This window comes from Leptosomus discolor, chromosome 12 (assembly GCF_034619465.1).
Source record: "Leptosomus discolor isolate bLepDis1 chromosome 12, bLepDis1.hap2, whole genome shotgun sequence".
NCBI lineage: Eukaryota > Metazoa > Chordata > Aves > Leptosomiformes > Leptosomidae > Leptosomus > Leptosomus discolor.
The window spans coordinates 6,276,273-6,297,126 of record NC_141402.1 but is presented as its reverse complement, the minus strand read 5'-3'; the positions used below and the strand labels follow the sequence as shown (position 1 = coordinate 6,297,126).

General features: G+C 40.3%; 1 protein-coding gene across 1 annotated transcript in view; it reads right to left on the bottom strand.

Annotated features, from left to right (window-relative positions):
• Positions 1 to 892: 892 nt before the first annotated feature.
• Positions 893 to 20,854, bottom strand: part of TUB (TUB bipartite transcription factor) — a 153,583-nt gene continuing 133,621 nt past the window's right edge. Inside the window, exons 5-13 of the mRNA XM_086472147.1 lie at positions 15,887 to 16,054; positions 12,200 to 12,271; positions 11,172 to 11,293; positions 10,100 to 10,291; positions 9,444 to 9,556; positions 8,223 to 8,337; positions 2,947 to 3,045; positions 2,379 to 2,550; positions 893 to 1,026 (exon numbers count right to left, since the gene is read on the bottom strand). Coding sequence (XP_086328273.1) covers positions 893 to 1,026; positions 2,379 to 2,550; positions 2,947 to 3,045; positions 8,223 to 8,337; positions 9,444 to 9,556; positions 10,100 to 10,291; positions 11,172 to 11,293; positions 12,200 to 12,271; positions 15,887 to 16,054 — 1,187 coding nt within the window. The remainder of the gene's footprint in view (positions 1,027 to 2,378; positions 2,551 to 2,946; positions 3,046 to 8,222; positions 8,338 to 9,443; positions 9,557 to 10,099; positions 10,292 to 11,171; positions 11,294 to 12,199; positions 12,272 to 15,886; positions 16,055 to 20,854) is intronic.

The window sequence follows — 20,854 nt, the reverse complement described above, 5'->3', positions numbered from 1 at the left end:
AGAGCCTTTATCCAACTGTTTATATCACTTCATACAAAATATGTGTTTGAATTACCACAGCAATACAAGGATATAAATTCCCAACAGGCAACATGCCAAATTCAACATAAGTTATGCTTTCTTGGCATCCAGACATTTTCCTTTTCCTTTTCTGTACTCCAGATACATTTTCATTTGAAACAAATTAAAAAGCATGTAGATGTTAAAACATAGTGACAGCTTAGAATTCAAGTGACTTGTGCAACATTGTTTTGTGCTTTCTACTTCTCCATTTCCTTCTACTGCAATTAAAATTCATCATGCCCTACTACATATACAATAGCAATGCATTAAGTTCAGTCCAGTATAGGTTTTCAACCTCCAGACTTGGTTTTATACTACACGAGATCCTTGCACGTTCAAAAAAGTGCATCTTTTTTGTGATCTTTCTTTTATGTTGGATGATGTGAAGCTCTGATTAGTCGATGTAGGAATGCAACCTTGAGGTATGATTGCAGCCTCAGAATAATTCTTAAATGTAAAAAGAAATTTTTCGAGCGTGCACGCCCTTTCTGGATTTAAAAAAGACACCGTTATACTGGTGCTACTAGAGCCACGGTACAGTACATCATGGCACATCTCCATAACATCATCAAGGACATGAGCTAGAACTCCTATTTACACAAACTTGATGCCACTTCCAGAAAAATACGACAGAAAAAAAAGGAAAATATTATTTCCTGAATGTCCTGAATTTTTAGGAGATTCCTTTTACTTTCTCTTCAGCAATAGAGTGGTCCTCCACAACTGCATTTTCCCTGACCTGTTTAGTATGGACCATGAGTGACACCAGCAGGCACTGGGAATCACATGGCAAACTGCTTCCTTTGAGAGGATGCTCACCCATGCCCCTTTACTCACAAGCCAGCTTGCTGTCAAAGCTTGAAAGGGCAATAGCAAAGGCTTGCAGCGCACACATTGGGTAGTTGTAGTCCATGGTGAACACGTCCTCAGCCACGCGGCCAAACTGCATCACGATATAGTCAGCTGCAAGAAAGGTCAGAAAGGTGACAGAGCATTATTGTTGTTTGCAGCCCTTACTAAATAAGTATGCATTCAACATCATCCTCTGGCCCAGTTCGATAAAATACAACCGAAACGTGCTCACTCATCAAACTTTGCAACACTTATTCATGCAAGTGGGTGTGCAGATACCAGAGGGAGAAGCAAGGATAGCTCGAGTGAGGAACAGTTCAGTGATAAAGGATTGCAAGACTTGTTACTGTCAAAAAAAAAGTACACAGATAAAAAGTGGGGTTTGCAAGCATGGAGTTTACGTCCGAATAGAATTGCTTCTGAATAGAATGCTCAAACCTCTTATATAGACCTAGTGCCGAGTTTCACATGCGCCAAGAACCAACCAATTCTATTCCCACTTAACTCCAAGCAAGCCAACAAGCAAGGATAGCAGAGGAAGAGAAGGCATGATTGTGATCTAGACCTAATCAAGTGTCTCTGTTACATCATATTCAGAAATTCTTCCTCAAGAATAATTTTTTCCCCTTTTTGTACTCTGTCAGCAAGACAAAATCTCAGCCCCGTTCACAGTTCAAAATGTTTAATTGCAGAAGCAAGTGTAATTGTTTCACCTTATAAAAGGCAGCAAATGCATACACCATTGTTTCAAATTCAGTGTTGCTCTGAGTCTGGCACAGCCACTTTCACCAGTTTCCGATATTCCCCCGCAGTCTCAGCATGGCACTGGGGTAGCCCAGTGCGCTCCAGCACCTAGTCACTATGCCTGCCTAAAGTGAGCGTAAAGCGGGGCAAGTATCGCTCCACTCGAGCCTTTGTCTTTATCCCTGCCCCAATAACTTAGTTAAGCTTGAGAAGAAAGGTGGCGGTACCTCGCTGGCAGAAAGCAGCACATCGGTAAGGCCCCAGCGATGGTGTTCCGTAGGGCTCATGCTACAAAACCTAGTCATGGCGAAGGAGATGGGCAGTGTGACTGCCACTGTCTCCAGCTGGGCAGTGTATGGGGAACAGAGGGAACAAAAAAACCCGAGGAAGGATTGTGTGATCCAAGTGCTTGAGCAGAGCGATACCGCCCCATGGTCCTGCTGACGGGAGGTTCCGCAGCTCTGAGAGCAGAAAGGACGCTAAACTGCTGCTCAGTTCACAAGCTGGGCAGCCAAGGGAGAAAACTGAGACAGCACATAGCAGAATCACTTGTCTCAAAGATGAGCATTTAGACACCCAACTTACATCAATGTCAGCATTAAGTTGGACCCACATAGCTAAATTAACTCACTCAGGTAACAACAGTAAGGGCAGAATCACTGCCAGGCTGTGTATGCAGTGCTGTTCCTACACATTACAAGACAGAGCGCTATACTTACGATCGTTATCATGAATAATTTGGAAGTTTTTCACTGAGGCCTGTGTGACTCGACCATGGAAATTTAAAACATAGGACTGGGTGTCATCATTCCAGACTGGCGTTTTGTTATGCAGCTCAATGACACTCTCTGTATTTTTGTTCTGCCATCTTGCAAGAAGTGTCTCATGTTCCTGCACACACCACAGACATGGACTTCAGTTTAACACTCTCACAAGACAAAAAATAACCTCACAAAAAAACCTCAAACGCATCCATATATCCTATCCCAAAGACTAAACTGTCACCTCAAAACAGCATCATCGAATGAAACTGAGAACTCTGAGTATCTTAATGCAAATGTGCATTCGAGTCCTTTCCACACCTTGGAAAAGGTTAGTTGTATCTTTTGTTATCAAAATACATTATTACTTGTAGTGCTTTTGTGAGTCACAGAACTAGTCCCACATCCCATCATTCTGCAATTGTTCAAACACTGTGTTTTTTAACCTCTAAACCTTCAGCAGTGCAAAAGACCAACTGAAAAAGAATTCAAGTCATCTTTATCATTGGCTGATAGTATGACTTACATTTCGTGGTCTGATGGAAACTCTTTCGTGGTCCATATTCATTCCTGGTATGATCACACTCATTTTACGAGGTCCTTTAAATCCCAAGACGTTTGTTTCCTAAAGATGTTTAGAAAAGAGTTCATGATGTTCTGTATTTTCAAAGTTAATTTCTTCAACAGAGAGACACAGTGGCAGCCCAGGGAACTTATTTGTTAGTCAACTCAAAAAACATCTTGAAACTCCTACCTTCACTGGCACTGCCAGACATTCTAGCTTTGTCTTAGAAGCCCCAACAACAGGAAAAATGGAAATAGAGAGGTTTCCAAAAACACTCCTAGCATTGGCTGCCAGCAACCTTAATACAATTAAAAAAAAAAAATCCCTTTGTTAAAAAAAGGATATGAACTAACCAGATTGCTTGGCTACTGCTAGATCCCAAAATAAAGTAGCTGTAATTTAAAAATCATAAAATGCAGTCACACATTTTGATGCGAGACAAAGTTAAATATATGGGACCAACTCCATTTATTCCAGAGCCAGTACAAAAGCAAACAAGAAGAAGCTGCCAGTAAGAGCATCTGTTAGCAGTGCTGTGGTTTTCAAAGTCTCCACATATGTTATGCTTAGAGATGAGCGTGGTAAAAAAAAACAAACACATTAGCATGAATGCAAATTTTCGAGCTAAGGAGGCAGGGAAAGTAAAGAAATAACATGGGCAGCAAAAATAAATCCATGGAAAATACAAGTTCTTCCATTAAACATGATTTGATGCCTTTCTGACCAGCTTTTCACAAAAGCGCTCCAGTATTGCACTGTCCTCTCAAAACACAACCACTAAAATCTAAATAGGCCTAAAGTCTTATTTTTATCTGAGGCACGCTTCCCCTCCCAAGCAACTAGGGCCAAGTATTTCACTTAGTTATCATCTACTGTTGGAAAAGTAAATGTAAAGGGTGATATTTTCCAATCCACTCAGTAAAACCTGATCGCCTATTTTAGCATTAACTCCAGTAAAGGAAACACTGACACCTCTGAAAGTCCATCTCCTTGTGTTTTCTGCTACTACTTCTTTTTTTTTTTTCCAGTCACATGCATTTTTTCCCCTCTACTTTTCCCAAGTGAAGGGCTGTGGACACACACTCAGGAATCTCAGGAAGGAAATTCCCATTGGCACCATTCCCAGCAACATACCACAAGACCTCAAGAACTGGGCAGCCCCAGGCTCCAGCTGGTGTGGCTTTAGCCCTGGGACATTTAGAAGTCACTTATTCAGATGTCTCTGCATTTAAGTGTTTAATTAGAAGTGTCCTGATTTTAAAGAACACTAAACTTTTTAAAACATCTCTACTTTTGCAAGTAAAAATCCATGCATCTGAACTCACTGGAAAAGACTGAAAATACCCACCTAAAAGTTACTCATGCAGAAGTTCCGTCATCCATCAGAACTTTGAAATAACTTTGGTTGTTTCAGCAAACCATTTAGAGATTCTATAACTCATTAAAGATTTTCATGCATGCAAGAAAAATTCCATGGAGTTATTTTACTGGATACTCTTGAAGCAATCCAGGTATGTTCATAGATCTTCATAGGTCTGTACATTAATAGGAAGATTCTACCTCTTTTCTGAATCATTTGTGCCATGGCCTTTGGCAGAGTAAACCAATGTTACCAGTTCACTTCGAAGTGTTTACTTGGTTCTGCATCACGGTGAGACTCAAACTAAAATGACTGCCAGCAGATTTGATAAGCAGGACTCACTCAGCCCAGCAGAGGTAAATTTCTAAGAAAAGATTCATGCTTATGCTTGTTTTCCACCAACTACTGACAATTTTGGTCTTCTCCGCAATGCTTTACAAGCTTTTCTTCCCATCAAGCTGCAGTTATGCTATATACAATTAATTTAGGTGCTGACTGGTTGAAGACATTGTTCAAGGTAAAATTAAATAATACCGCTGAATGACTTCCCTCCCAAGAAGCAGTATTATCACTCTGAATAAACCAGGACTATATTCTTTGTATTTGCTCAGAAAGACTAAAATCAATACTTCTGCCAAACGATAAGGGAATGGTTTCTAGTTTCACATTACATCAATCACCAATTATATCAAATGTTTCATTGGCACATGCTACCCTTTTGCTAAAATCAAGATACAGAACTGAAATTCTACAAACACGGAATATACAAGGAAAACAGTAAGGACAAAAGAGGAGCTTTAATTAAAAGCAGACCTTTCCAATCTACCTGCATCCAAATAAAATTAATTCCCCTTATCTTCTGTCTCATTCCCTGCTTCTCTTTTATTTCCCTCCTCCACTTTTTTCTGTGTGTAAATTCAAGACTACAAATGGCATTATTGGGGGAACATATTCCGATTTCACATCATTTTAATGCCACTGACAGTCTTGGTTTACATAGGGCTGTTAGCTGGCAGAGCCCGCTTGACTCAACCAGCACACTATCATGGTTACCATCAGCTAAGGACTTGGCCCAGTCTTGCTTAGAAGCTGCACTCTCTGCCTTAGCCCAACCAGCAAGCTGTTCTGTGAGCACGCGTCACAATAGACTGGAATGAAAGAACACAGAGCCTCTCCCCAGGCCTGCTTCTAAAATCTTACACACTTCCATAAAACTATGTAAGCATTTTGCTATGGCAGCAGTAGCTGCCAGGATAAAAGCAGCAAGGTGTATATCCCAGCAGCTCCCAGGAGATCCACAATTTAATTACCCCAATTGTCTTCCAGCCACTTTCCTTTCTGGACTTGATTCACCCAGCTGTGCCTTGTCCTTAACCTATTCTGTAGAAACCAGCATGCCACAGAAAGCCCAAACCACAGAACCCACTACGCTGGAGCACAATGCAAGGGATGGAGGCTGGAGTAGAAACACACAGGGGATTTTTATTGCTTTACCGAAACCTGAGTCACACCGCAGAGTATCAGCTGACCTCCCTGCCTGCAGAATCTGACGCAAAGGGAGCTGTGACATGCTATGAATATAAAGGAACCTAGCACAGAAAATCCTGGTGCAAACGGTGCGGTTACACCTCACTGCTTCTTGGTAACTTTTGCCAAGCGATTCTGAAATCAGCCATTAGGTGCTGCTGCAGGTTTATTAACATGCTAGCCTGCTGTCAGCAGGGAGAGCGAAAATGGTTAACAGCACCTGAGAAAACTGGGTCCTTGCACTAACTTTATTCCTGTCGCTTGAAACACGCCTTAAGGTGAGCTCCACAATGAGAGGTCTCGACACATTCATCCCGCAGTTAACAACAGATGCATCACCAGCTTCTGCCAGTATAAACGAGACCTGCCGAGATGATTCAGCAGGTCAGGCTCAGTAAGTTGGTGGAAGCGGGTACAGCTTGCTCTCCAGATGAGCTGAGAGACAGTGAGAGGCATAGTGGTGCTTTCAAAGTATTGTTTATTATAGTTTTTGCTGCAGGAAAAATCTCAAGGCAGGAATTAAAAGGTTTCCTTAGGACAAGGGTGTTTTGGGAGTGCTCTTTCTGGCGTTCTTTGCTGCAGTTCTGCCGCAGCCAGGAACAATAATCTCACTTTAGTAAATGCAGATAGTAATAAATATTATTTTGATTTCCTTTTGTCCTCTGGCCACAGCACACCTGCAAGCCTGCTGCCTTTCACCATGAATATCAAAATATCAATGGAATGAGTCATTTTGTTATACAAATGTACAAGTTTTAAGCTGCTGATCTCAAAATAGACATATAAAAGCAGTTTATCTTAGCCACATTCTCCAAATAGTGGCCATGGTTCTGTTCTTTCCAACACTCATGCTTATAATTACCTCTGCTGACCACAACTCAGTTTATTGGGCAGCATTAATGGTCCAAATGTTATTGTTGACTTAAACAAGCAATGCCTAAATTTTTCAATACCTAACTTTTTTTAAAACTGTTTTTTGCTTTCTCCTTGTATTTCCAGTTCGCACCAGAAGATTAGTTGCCTGGCTTCAGGGAATGCCCTCCTATATAAATAAGTAAAATTACCTTTATTAAACATGTAAATTCTCCTAGGTTCCTACTGAAACATCAGTCAAACTCTAAACTGAAATCAAGTCCCAGACTCTCTTGCTAAATACTGTTCACTGGATTTTCTGAAATTCTCAGAGAGCTGCAAATCCAACAGGAATGGAGGGATGTGTGTGTGTGTGTGTGTGCGCGTCTGCAATCATAGGCCATGTGCCTGAATAATAGCACAGGTGATCAAACACACTATTTATACTATATTCACAGAAAAAAAATGTACCCTAAGCAGCCGGAAAAGAACACGTTAGCAGCTCATACTGCCACCCTTCAGTGCTCTCAGCACTTTGCATGGAAAGGATGGCTCTTTGCTTTCCTTTTCCTGCGCCGAAATCTCCCAGACGCATTGCTGCCCACGACCTGGAGCTGACTTTCCAGGAACGCATTCTGCGCGCACGCAGGGTGTATGCTGGGATGGCGGGACCTTGATCCGACCGAATTCCAGGCATCCTTGATTAGAGCTGGGCAGGAGCTTTTCAGAAGTGGTTCTTGGGTATTTTTGTCAGAAGTTGTTGATTTGTGAAAACAGAGAACTTTCTGTAGCAGTGTACGTACCACTTTTCACTGGAAGAGTTTCTTGGGCCCAGAGATTTCTGGACAGAAAGAATACTCTCACCGAAACACTTAGTCATCCGGTAATCATGAAACAACAGCAACTGTGTTTCAAGTCTTGATTGTCTGCATTGCCCCTGACAAATGCTATTTACTGTCCTGTAAGAGGCTGGTTTCTCTCATTCAGTTGAATTTTGGATTTTGTTTGGGGTTTGTTTGGGTTTTTTCCTGGTAAAAAGGACTTTTAGAGTTTTTATTCCAGTCTCTCAGCCACTGCTGCAGGTCTAGCTGTCCAGCTACCTGTGTTTTGGATCAGAGAGGCCGCTTCCAAAATGCCATTACAAATGATCATCCTTTAGTGCAGTAATTCCATGTGCACAACTCTTTCCCGTTCAGGACGCTCCCCCGGATGGTGCCTGCAGGCTGTGAAGCATCCTACCCTTTCCAGAGGGTTATGTAAAAGCTCCAACACCTTCGGACCAAAAGTGAGAACTGGGCAACCTGGTTCAGTGCACACAACAGTTTTCACCTCTACTTTTCACTGAAATTTCCTGGTTTCTCTAGTGAAGATCAGCTATTGGATTACATCAAAGACTGGATGCAGATTTACATAACCATAAGTGAGAAGGAAATCCAGTGTGCTATCTCAGAAACTGAGCTGCCCTTTCTTGCATATTTTGCCTGTGAGTAGTACTTACATAACAAATAGCAGCTAGCTCCTGACGCAGGATACTCGCCTCCAGGCTTGATGTTGTTTTCATTGGATTTACTCCATTGTCATAAACTGTAAACTTAGTTCCCATAAGATTTGATCTACCAAAAAAATGGAAAATCCAATCACCATTTGTCAGTAACACCGTCCAGGACATCTATCCTTTACTGCATTGTAGCCCCAAAGGAAAGGCAGGTAATATCAAGTACAAATAGTTGCTAATTCTAATCCCAACTAAATGGCAACTCCTGGATTAAAGGCCATAACAAAAATGTAAAGGTACAGTACAGCACAGTATACTAAAGGTCCCTTATCATTACACTGAAGACTTCTCGTGACATCTGGCAAAACTAGTATATTCAAGAAAGCAATAAGGAAACACTCAGGTGGGGTTATTTTGTTCGTTTGCTTGGTTTTTGAAACAGACTTACTCTTTACAAAACTATCTGCTTTCTTACCTGACTACCAACTCTTCTAGAACACAGCAAGTGCTTTTCATAAAGTTATAAATAAGGTCAGTTTTTCCTATTTAAATGGAAATCACACCAAGGACTACAAAATACAACTTCGCACACGCTAAAACCACACTATCCTCATTCTGTGTCTGCACTGCAATAAATAGCACACGAAGTTCCAAGATCCACACAGGCAAATGGCAATTAGCAGCACAGTCCCTCTCTCAGGCACAGACCATCTAAACATACATTGAGAGGCTTCACATAGGTATCAACAACAGATTGATGTATGATGGGATGACAGACTGAAAAGAAGCACATGGATCTTGAAAGAATTCCACTACTTGTAAATAATTCTAATTAGGATCTTAAGAAACGGCAAAACCAAAGACATTTTCAGATTGTGTAACAGACAGAACTTCTGTTCCAAGGTATTTATATCAATAGGGGCTAGACACAATCTACTCATGCACTTCTGAAAATCCCATTAAGAGACGTTGTGCTTGTACGCCCTTGACAATCTGGCCTTTCAGCATTTAAGAGCTTCAGTCCTGCTGACTTTTAATAAAATGTGATCTTGTACATACTTGAGATGTTTTGAAAACATGCCTTGGATACTGGTGAACTTTAAGACCATTACCACATGAGAGAGTCAAGCTTCTAATTAAGAAGTCATAGTGGCTTACAGGCTTCTTAATTTCAAATGAACTTTATATTATATAAAGAGAATTCTTATACGTATCAGTGTTTACCTTAGTTTTCCAATAAAACTCTCTCCACCCCGAGACAGGTCAGTTGGGTCTATGGAGATGAGGTAATTAGAGGTTTTACTCTTCTTTCGTTTCCTTCCAGCTAACAGAAACACCTAAGCAGTGCAAAAAAAACATATTCTAGAATGCTTTGATATAAGGAAAACATAGGCAATTTTTCTGTCTTTCAGCATCATTAGCAAAGTAACAGAAGGTCTCCTGGGACTTAGCAAAACCAGATAAAAATCTGGAAAGGGAAAGTGACTTCTCAACCACTCAGTCCATTATTTATGGTTTAAATAATTTAATTTGATATATTTTGTTAAATGTTTCATTCTAAGTTGCTCTGGCTCTTCCAGTTGAATTGAAAATAGATGCTTTTCAGGCCACAGAATGCAGAGAGCCCCAACTGCTGACTGTCACATAAAGGTGCCATGCATGGATTGTTTCAGGCCAAAGATTAGACATATGAAGAAAGGCAGTAGAACAAAGTGATACCATTGTTTTACTTTTGGAAGACTGTGGGGCAGATCTCAGTGAAAGTGAAAATATATTTTAAATATAAGATTATATTTTCTTTGTAAGAGTTTTTCAGACTTTTAATATTTTTTTTTTAATATTCAGATACAACTGGTATGCCATTCAAGTTATTTTATGACCTTTTTACCATGCTCCCTTTCCAAGTGGAGGTAATAAGTAGGGTACATCCCTCGGTCCATTCCCTTCTTGTCTCTTGTGATTCTGCATTTGACAGTGACACCCTGTGGAGCAGGTCTTACGGCAAATTCCTCCAGGTCATCGACATCTATGAGAGGCTCATTCGTGGAAGGACTAGGGGCTGAGGCTGCTTCCTAAAACAGTAAGCAAAACTCAGGTTTCCTCAACTTTGATTTACAAGGTTGCAAGTACAAAGGAATGACATGTGATAGAAGCTGCACTTTAAAAATACAAAAACAATGGACATAGTCTTCCCTGTTCTGATTCCTCAGTAGCCTTGAAGGCAGCTTATCAAGCTAAGGATCTCTCCCCATCCAATCGGTCAAGTTCTTGGCTACCAAAGGCCCAGGGAGCAGTTCTCTGTGCCGCTGATGCGCAGCACACAGACACACCTGGCATAGCAGAAGGGGTGGCTGCACAGGCAAGAGTGCTGTAACGTTACAAAGCAAACCCTGGCTCACACCTTCCTGTCTCAACACCCTTCTTTTTTCAGAAAGGCCATACCCAAGGACAGTGGTGGCCTTTGATGAAAGGAAGAAATGGGATAGGGGGAAACAGATTAAGCTAGATAAGAGATATAATAGAGATGAGAAGTCAGTGCAGTATACAAAAGATTAGGGCACCATCAACTGGTTTAGCAAGAGCTTGTGATTTAGAATATTTGAACAAGCCAAAGTCTTATGTTCAGATGGTAGCAGTGAGAACAGGATGGGAAAATGGTCAGAAAAAGGCAATAGAAACAAAAGATCCTCCTGAGAACCTGCAAGAGGTAGAAAGGTAAATATTTACTGTTTACCTTTCTCTTCATTCAAGTTCAGACAATATTTGCTATTCTTTTCTCCAAGCCATTATTTTCATTGCTTGCTCCTGTGAACCCTGAAATCTATCAAAGTAAATCACCTTGGAGATACTCCAGTGCATACTAAAAACAAAACAAGAAAGCAGGCCTATCCTGACTGCACTCGGAAATCACACAGTACACAGCAGCCTGCATGCTCCAACTTTGGCACTCACCTTATTGGATTTCTTGCTCGTGGCAGAACCAGGCCGGGTGTTACTGTTTAACTGTGAAGAACTGGAGCTGTCTTCATCTTCCTCATCTTCTTCCTCATCAAAATTCATGCTGCTTGAAATGCCTGAGGAGAAAGCGGCACACTTATATGAAATCATAATACATTAAAGCTGTAAAACATCCCTTATTATACTGTTGTACCCTTAGGCTCACAGGTGAGAGAGGGTGTGTGTGAGAGGGGTTCACTGTGCAAGGTAGTGTACAAATACGTGGGCGAGACAGCACCCGCCCTGAGAAGCCAAAACATCTCAGCAAATGAGAATGGAAATATCATGGTTCCCACTCCACACACAGGATCGAGCTACCCAGTGATAAAGGAGTAATATCCAGTTAGGAATTAAATTCAGATCATCTTCATCCGATCAAGTACTTCAAACACAACACAAAATCTTAAACCTGAAATTGGAACTGAGTGGACAACATATCAAAGCCATTTGGAACCCTAAACAGTTAAAATACTAGCCCTTCTACAGCACACTTTTAACTGTTCCTATGTGATCTTATGAAGAGCAGATCTTAGACCGAGGAGAAACATTCACATCACGGAAATGTTCTCATGCATATTTATTTCATGTAAAAAACAGTGTTAGCCCAAGCCAAAAGAACTGCCTTACAGCACTTAAGAAATTGACTTTAGAAGAATTCAAAACCTCAGACATTTCAAAGGGAAACACAACTTTGAACATCAAATAGAACTTAGCAGCAGAAAGCATCAATGGTGGGACATTGGCCAGGCCTAGTTTTTCAAAGCGTATCATGCAGATGAAGCCACCCTGTATTGAGGTTCAAACTCTAAATTCCACATATTAGAGGCTAACTATGCAATATTTTTTCCTAAAAAAAATAAAAATAAAACACTTGGTCCAGAATTTCCACTATTGGTAAGTCCAATGCAGAAGGATAAATGAAATGCAAAGATCTCCAGAGCCAAGTAGCACGGGCATAATTAACTTTTTCCTTCTGTACTTACCAGGAACATGATCCAGGGCGACAAGACTGGATTGGGAGGTGGAAGAGGACCAGGATGTATTTGCATGGGGATCTGGGAAAGGAAAAAATCCATGGGCTTGATTCTGCAAACCCTTAATTGAGTGAACAAGCCTAACTTGCCAACAGGACTCCGCACGGGGCCTACTGGAAGGGGCCATAATGCTGCTGCCTGAATTATCAATTATGGACATTTTATCTTTCTGCACAATCAAATTCACCTTCTACCTGCTTTTACTTGCTGTCACCTTCTTTTTTAGTACTTTATTCAAATTCAAAAAGCCCTGGATCACAGAGCTGAGGCTTCAAAAAAAACCATCATCCATACTGAACAGCTGTGCCACAAACCCTTCTGTGCATGACGTGCCTTCCAAGGTAGGTTTTTGGACTACTTTTGAATTCTAACACACAAAAAAATACAACTGATTGACATCAGTGATATACATAGATTCTATACGAATATTCATTTAGTAACATTGCAAAAAGTATTCAGACTCATATTCAGATGGCCTAAATTCTACCTAAATCCCTGTGCTCAGTGTGTCCCCATCATCTTAGTCTCTCTAAACTATTCTTATGGGAATCCAGGAATACACATAGAGACTTTGATGTAGCTTAGTCTTTTGGAATATGAGCTTGGTCTGCAACAAGCAGAGACTGAATCAAACCTATGTACAGAAATACAAATATTAGAGCTAGTATCGGTAATGGTCGTCTTCAGTTCAAATTTTGGAATGGAATGAGAAAAAAAAAGAAAAAGTCATTTAAATACTTTTTATGTTATTGCTGCTTCCAATAACCTCAATGCCCATCCCTTTAAAACAGCTTTTAACACCAGATGCACACTGGATAACGAAACAACACCAAAGTGTTGTAAGAGTGAGTGTATAAAAGTAAAACAGAAGCATATGCAATGCTTGTATTCCATTCAGCTGCACCATGAATGGCCTTGTTATCCACTTCTTCAGTTCCCCCAGTCTGGCCATACACCACGCGGCATGACAGCAAGAAGTTTCAATAGGATCTGGTTATGCAAGGGATGCCTGAGTTCACAGGTCAACAGATACTTTCAAAGCCTGTAGAACTCACTCATTATTAATCACACACTCATTAATCACAAGCATTATTTCTTAATAATGACAACCACATTCTAGTCAACTATGCATGGGTAATAGAGACAGTCCATCTCCTCAGCTGGCAGCTGTGCAATAAAGCCATTCTTCATATGCACAGACCTAATCAGTTTATTTCTACCTCTGCTCACTATTTCATCACCAAGAGTTTTGTGGAGAAAATTCTGTGCCAGCCTTAGAAAAGTCTGCAGTCATGAGCTGTGTGAAAGAATGCTTCAGAGAGCTCTTGTTTTGTTTTTGAACCCAGGAATCAAATTTATTCCTTCTCTAAATCTCAAAACAATTGTAACTTCAGGTGGCAAAGAAGAACTAAGACCAAATTGCTCATTACAAATCTTTACAGAGACATATTGGAAACTGATACATGTGAAGACTAAATGTTACTTATTCAGTGTTAAAACTTATGGAAGTCTGGCTCTCTCCTAGTGACTCATTTGCCATAGAGGAACTCTACGTATTAAGACTTACAAAATCAAAAGGACAAATATTTTCTGCAGGAAGAAAATTATTCTAGTATGGCAATTTCCAACAGATGGAGAAATCAAAGAAAAAATTTGGCGTTTTCTTGCAAGTGGCTTCTTCTTTTCACACTCAGGTAGCCTATAACCTCTTGTCTTGTAATAGAACTTGACTCATTGGGGAAGCAGAGAAACGTGCTGAGAGGCATCACTCCACAAAGTTAGTGTCAAAGATCAGAACGGGCCCAAATCAGGGCTATGCGAATCTGATGGGACTCAGCCTTTCCCATTAGGCCAGTTCGATTTTATCTCTGTGGTCTTCTCCTTTTGCTCCTGTTCCATGCAAGAAAAGGAGTGATGGGAGACAGCAATTCTAAATGCTTTTCAGACGAACAGGGACACAGTGAAGTGGCAGTGGGAATCCACATGAAAAGCTTACCTCAACAAAAAGTTTTCCATGAATATGGGGATACTCAAAACTTTCTAACAAGCCTTCTCTGCTGCTATCAAGTGGCAAACCATACATGCATAGTAAAAATATTTTATGGAGGTGCTGCTGGTTGCAGTCTTTTCTTAATACCCTTCTTTGCTTCTCACAGAGCCATAGCTCTGTTATTAATACAAATGAGTGAACCTCAGCATTCCCACTGTAAAAAAGCATAGCATGTTCCCCCCCCTTCCACCCACAACTTGAAGCATACTAGTGGTCCACTCTTAGCAGTGTCTGTTCTGATCAGGTGTATACTCAGACCTGATAAAAAAGGTCTTATCACATATTTAAGACTACAAAGCAACAAAGCAAAACAAAACCAAACCAAGACAACAACAAAACACCTCGACCCACTGCTCCTATTTTAAAAAAAAAGTCACAAAACAACAAAAAAACACCCAAACAAACAAAAAATTGGGGAGAATAAAAATATACCTTAACCTGGAAAAAACATCAAAAATAGAAATGTCCCCCAGAGTAAAAATCCGACTGCTCTGACCTAATTTGAGAAGTCTGTTGATAGTTTTTAAGTCAATCAGCTTTAGTAAGTAGTGTGCCTGATGATTAAATATTCTGAGCCATGGTCTAAGGCAACACAATCACCACACAGATCAGAATTTGTTAGTCATGCCAACATCCCTCCGACTCAAATGCTCAGGAAATACCACACTTGGAGAAAATCTGCCCATTTCAGTTGAAGCTACTCACATCTGCAGAGTAATGTCCCAGAAAAAATGAATCTTAGTGAGAACGGCTCTGCAGGCGAGAGGCAGGCATTTAGGTATGAATAGTCTATTCTAGATGAGTCAAGTTTGCACTTATTTTGCTCTTTACACACAAAGAGTTTATTCTTAAAGCATCAGAGCACTCTTGGCTTGAACCATCTTTGCTTCAAAAGCTGTACACTGAAGAAGAACAACTGCAAAGTAAATGCCTTCAGAAAAAGCTTTGTGAGGATTTTGGGATTTTTTTTCTCCTTCCTACAGTTAATGTCTAATGAGAGATAACAACAGTGCAGGAAGGAAGAGACAGATGCACGAATGTGTACACACACAATCTATCTCCCAAATCATGCATGCCTCTAGAAAAAAATATTCCAGAACACTCGGGTATTCTGCAGCATTTCCCATGCATAGTCCCCATTTTCCCCTCTGCAAGCACAAACACACATTATGAAAAAATGAACATTATTTAACTAACAACACAACTAAAACTAATATTCTAGTTTGAGTGTTGTTATTCCACAGTCTTTTTTTAACCCTCAAGAAGTGATTTTCAGAGCTGTACAATGTAAAAATGTGAACAGATGGATAAGAGCATTAGCATCTGCCTGGTACCTTAATAGAGGCACTGCACTGCAGATGGGAAAGCAACATCCCTGAGAGCCTGGAGAGCTCTTGTTCCTTTGGACAAGAGAGAACTTCATTATTATTTTTTGAGGTAATAGAATAGAGCCCAACAGGCTCTGAGGAGAAGAAACACAGAGTAACACTCTCTGCTCAGGCTAGGGCTGAGAATAGGAATAGCAAAAGGAGTCAACATACATAAAGCAAGCAATGAGAACATGAAGGCAGCTTTGGTTACTTTACCTTTTTTCTGCATTGCCGTTCTAAGATCTTGTTTGCTTTGCTGTTGTTGGCCACTAGCCATTTTCTCTCCATCATCTTCATCATGGCTAGACTGTCCGACAGTGAGAATCTGCACTTGACTTCCTATCTTCTGAACATCATCTTGAAAAGCAGCTGGGCCATCAATCCCTGTCAGACGACAGCAAAAGCCTTAGTTGTCTTTGTGCTAAGAAGTTACTGAAAAGAGAATTGCTCACTCACAAAAATCATCTTTTCTAAGAATCAGAGATCAGAGGTTCACATTCAATAATATTTCTAAACTTAAGACTAAACTAGCCCCCAAGGCAAATACCTTACTTCTCACATACTGCACTACAGAACCTCCAAGAGGTGGTCAGGACTTCACTGCTGCCCTCCTCACCCCCCAAAGCACACCCATCCACACATCAGAAACACTGAAAACTGAACAGAAAAGACATTCACTGGAGAAGACCGACAACAGATGCAGGTTTCATAAGGACACATAACTGGTCCAGAAACAGATAAGCCTGAGTCCCAGATTATGCCACATGCCCTAACAAACAACACTGCTATTATGCAAGATTGCTTCGAAGTTTCAGAAACCTGGAAAATTTGCAAGTAGACCTAGCTGTGTATGCAACAGGAAGAGCAACACATTAACAAGCTTAAATACGCCTGCTAAGTTAGTAAATTGCTATACAGTGAAAACATCAGAGTGAAGCTATAAAGAAGATAATACATATTCCCCACAACCTCTATCTTCCAAGATGCTCAAATACCGACTGGGCACAATCCTGGGAAAACTGCTCTGAGCACGGGTGTGGGACTAGACAGTCCCCAGAGGCACTTTCCAGCCTCAGCCATGCTGCGATTCTGTGGCTTCTGATGACAGCCGAAGGAAACTATTTACCTCCTTATGGGTGTAAATTGCCTCTGAAGACAGAACAATGAAAACAGGGCTGGGGTGTGTTCTGATTGCAAGCTGACTTCATTTTTTTCTTCAGATCAGCATGTTAAAACATCAGATTGCAAATGTACTTCAGCTTTTAGTTAAGATTTAGTGCTGGTATATATTACTAAGTTATCTATATAAAAAGGCACTTTTGCACCAATAAAAATGGTAACATTATCATGTACAGCTATAGTAAATAACACAAGCCTGGGTACTGCTGCTGTTCTGAAATTTTTGTTAATAAGCAAGCAACATTGTGGAGAATTAGCAAGCATTACAAAGGGCTAGTTCAGTACAAGAATATGGTGCTTCTCACACCAAACAGAGCTGAATAAATGCTGAAAAAGAGCTGTAGGGATCGCGATTTTTTTTCAGACTGTGATCTGCAGCAGAAGTCTCCAAGAATACCATTTCAATCCGCTTTGCTAGCAGCTGTCAACTTGCATTAAAAGACAACTGGATTATACGTTTAGCATGCTTAACCGTACTTTGCCATACTTGCTGTCACTACCGCTGTGATACAAAGTGTTAAGTGGAAAAGAGAGTGGTCCACACCCTCGGGAACAGGAACAGCAACAGCACTGGCTGTGCAACTACCTAACAAGATGCAGTCTGACACTGCAGAAGTATTAAATTCACAGAGTTCAAGACCACAAGGAATTATTGACTCATCTGCATCACATAGACCCTTATCTGCAATCTGCACTAACCCCGTAAATTCTGTAGAACTAACAACAAATAAACAATCTGTCCATCCAACCTTGAAGGACTAAATAAGGTCCATGGAAACGTTTCTCTCAGATTGGTAGGATAAGAATTTCAGACAGAAGCTCTGTGACGCAGAATGAACAGTGTAATTTCCTATGTTGCAGGTATAACATGGCAGTGAACAGAACAGCATTTTTCTTAAAAGTTATCTCAGGATAAGCACTACAGCAAAGGTGCTCTGGAACAGAGGAGTAGCTGCTCAGATCCACTCTGGTATTTTTAACAGCTTCAACCATATTAACCACTACCATTAAAGTGGCTGCCTAAAGTTACATTCTTACCTTAATACTCTGAATCTCAAAAGCATTAAGAATCCACAAGTTTAATAAGATGCTTATGCCTCATGCATATCTATCTAGCTCCTTATTAAGCTTCGGATGATACAAACCTAATTTTAAGAACCCATTTGAAAATGAACAAAACACCTTAACTATTCTTCATCAAAGCAGACACTGATCTGCAGCAAATGAAATGCCTTTGATGGCATTAGACACTGCACTGAGGCTGGTTTTTTGTGATGCCTGCTGAACATCTGCACTCACATCCTGTGCTGTCAGGAATACCATGTATTATTAGGCATTAGGACAAAGGCTACACTGGCAGGTCACACTTTTAGAGAAGAAAAATCAATTTCAGTATTCTGAAGAGTCCATCACCAGTAGAGTGTGTTATTAAGCATTATGAACGGCTCCACTGGTGACCTCATTTAAGGGAATGGAAGATGCAGCCAGACAGAGAGGAGGAAAAAAATCAAACCCCAAAACCCCTCTGCTGCATTAGAATACTGTATACTGTAGATGGTTTGTGGCAAATGTAGCATTAACTATTTAATATTTGTGTGCACACATCTTCGTAGCTATATATGCATCTGTAAAACGGTATTAAATGCAAACACACATACACATTTCTTCTATCTCTATCATAAGATGTAAGTGTATCTTTGTATCTTTGTAAGCCAGAGTTCAAAAGGCAGCTTTACTATCACCTCCCTAATGTCTGAAAACACTTCCAAGCTTGTGTAACCATGACACTCAAGGTGGATCTCTCCCTATGTTCTCACTGTCTTTGCCTCGCTGACTCCTTTTCACCCACTTACTGGAAGGATGGTTCACTGTGCAATAAAACAAACCATTCATGTCTATAGTTATAATTTTCCCAGTTTAAGGACAGGGTCAAAAGAGGCAAAGCAGCTGAGCAAGCTGTGCCAAAAAGAAAGTCTATTGCTACGGTCAGTGTTTTCTACAGCTTTTCCCAAAAATCAAGATGTCCTTGAATACCTGCTAGAAGAAAAGGGAATTTTTGAGAGGCAACTGTGAAGAAGGGCAGAGAGGAAAAAGGAAGACTGAAACAACGCCCAGAATACCAGTCCCTTCAGTACAGGCTTTCTGGTAAACTTGGACATGGTCACGTCTCAGATGAAACCCAAAGGTACCAGAAATTAAAACAAAGAGAAAATGAAAAAAAAATGCAACTGAAAATTGGCATTCAGTGGCATTTCCATTCTATGAACTACTATTTATCAATGCCTGTGTTCTGTTAGCACCTAAAATATTTTAGACAATATTTATAAATAGACAGTAACATGCTCTTAAAAGCTGGTAATCTAAACTACCCCATTGAATGCTTTTACAACCTGAATTCATCTAAATTCTAAGAAATTCAAAACACATTAGGTGGACATGCACTTAGTTTTGATCTCAGGTATGTGATTTTTAGATATGATTTTTTTTTTCTTCTGCTTTAAACTTACAAAATGTTAACTATCTACACACACACAAAAAAATTTAAAAATATTACAAGATCCGGGTCTGGAATGAGGGGAGAGAGAAAAAGGTATGGGAAAAATAAAGAAGAAAACTGCTACTAAAAGTCTTGGGAAAGGAACAAAGTGGCAAAATTTTGCTTAGTGTTTATGACACATGAGAAACAAATCTAAACTTCCGTGCATTTTATGATACCACATTATGCCTGTTTAAAACTTCAGCTTCTAAAGGATAGATCAACAACCCCAAATCCATTCAGTCTCACTCAATTTAGGAATGACAATACAGTCTCAGAATATGAAGTTGAGACCTTGTTTTATTGTTCCAATCCAGCAATTAATGGATATCTCTTTATGGGAGGGTCACCAGGCATACAGTTCTCTATCCTACATCCCCAGTAGCTTTCTGCTGAACAGTTTCCAACCATTTTGATATGTCATATAGATAGATGCTAAAACGAATATAGATGAGCCATCTCAGTTCTACTAGATGTGGTTATCAAATTTCTTTCTGGCAAACTAAGCAAGTACAGACTACATGGGATAGAAGCTATAAATCCTGAAATATATCCTCCTCCTTGGCCCTGTAAATCTAGAGGTTGTTTTGGGATTGGGTTTTTTCCCCCACAATAGCACTTGTAGAGCATTACAAGTGCAGTTCTGGGTATCCATTTAAGCCTCATGCATTTTTATCTCTGCTTCCCAATCTTCAAAATGATTTTGCAGAAAAGATACACTTCCTAACCCTATTTGCAAGTGGGAAACTAAGGGTATAGTCATACGGAACGCAAGCTTAGAGCAGTATCTGTTGAATAGTCCTGTCTAAACTCAGAGTCTGTAACAGAACAGGTCTGAGTGGAACTTCCTCCCAAAACTGGACAGAAATTAAGTATTTCTGGACACTCCATCAGAGAAATTCTCAAAGTCATCACAGTCTAATCACACTACAATATTCCAGCAGAATAAGAAAATTATTTCATTGCTCAAGAGATAAGCAAGAAAGAGCATTTAAAATTTTTAGGGGGTGGAAGGGTGGTGGGAGAAGGTCAAACAGGAGGAAAAGACTACACACTACCAAGCTATGTATGACTAGGGAAAGTTCAGAGAGGCAGCTGATACATGTGTCCACCACTTCTAGACGAGCACGAGACCAAACATGAGGAGAGATTTTGCTATCTGACAATAGTGCACAATGCACAATGGTAGTCTTGAAAAAATTAGTTACAGATTAAGCCAGGTTGGATGGGGCTTTGAGCAACCTGGTCCAGTGGAACCCCCCCCCCCCATGGCAGGGGGGTTTTGGAACTGGATGGTCTTTAAGGTCCCTTCCAACCCAAACCATTCTATGATTCTGTGATTAAATATGTGACAAACTACCCAGCAGCCAATTACAGACATAAGCATAGTGAGTCAGCTCTCCAAAACTTCATTTAAGTATTTGACTACATACTACATGAATCCCCAGTAACTGGATCTTGCAGGAAAA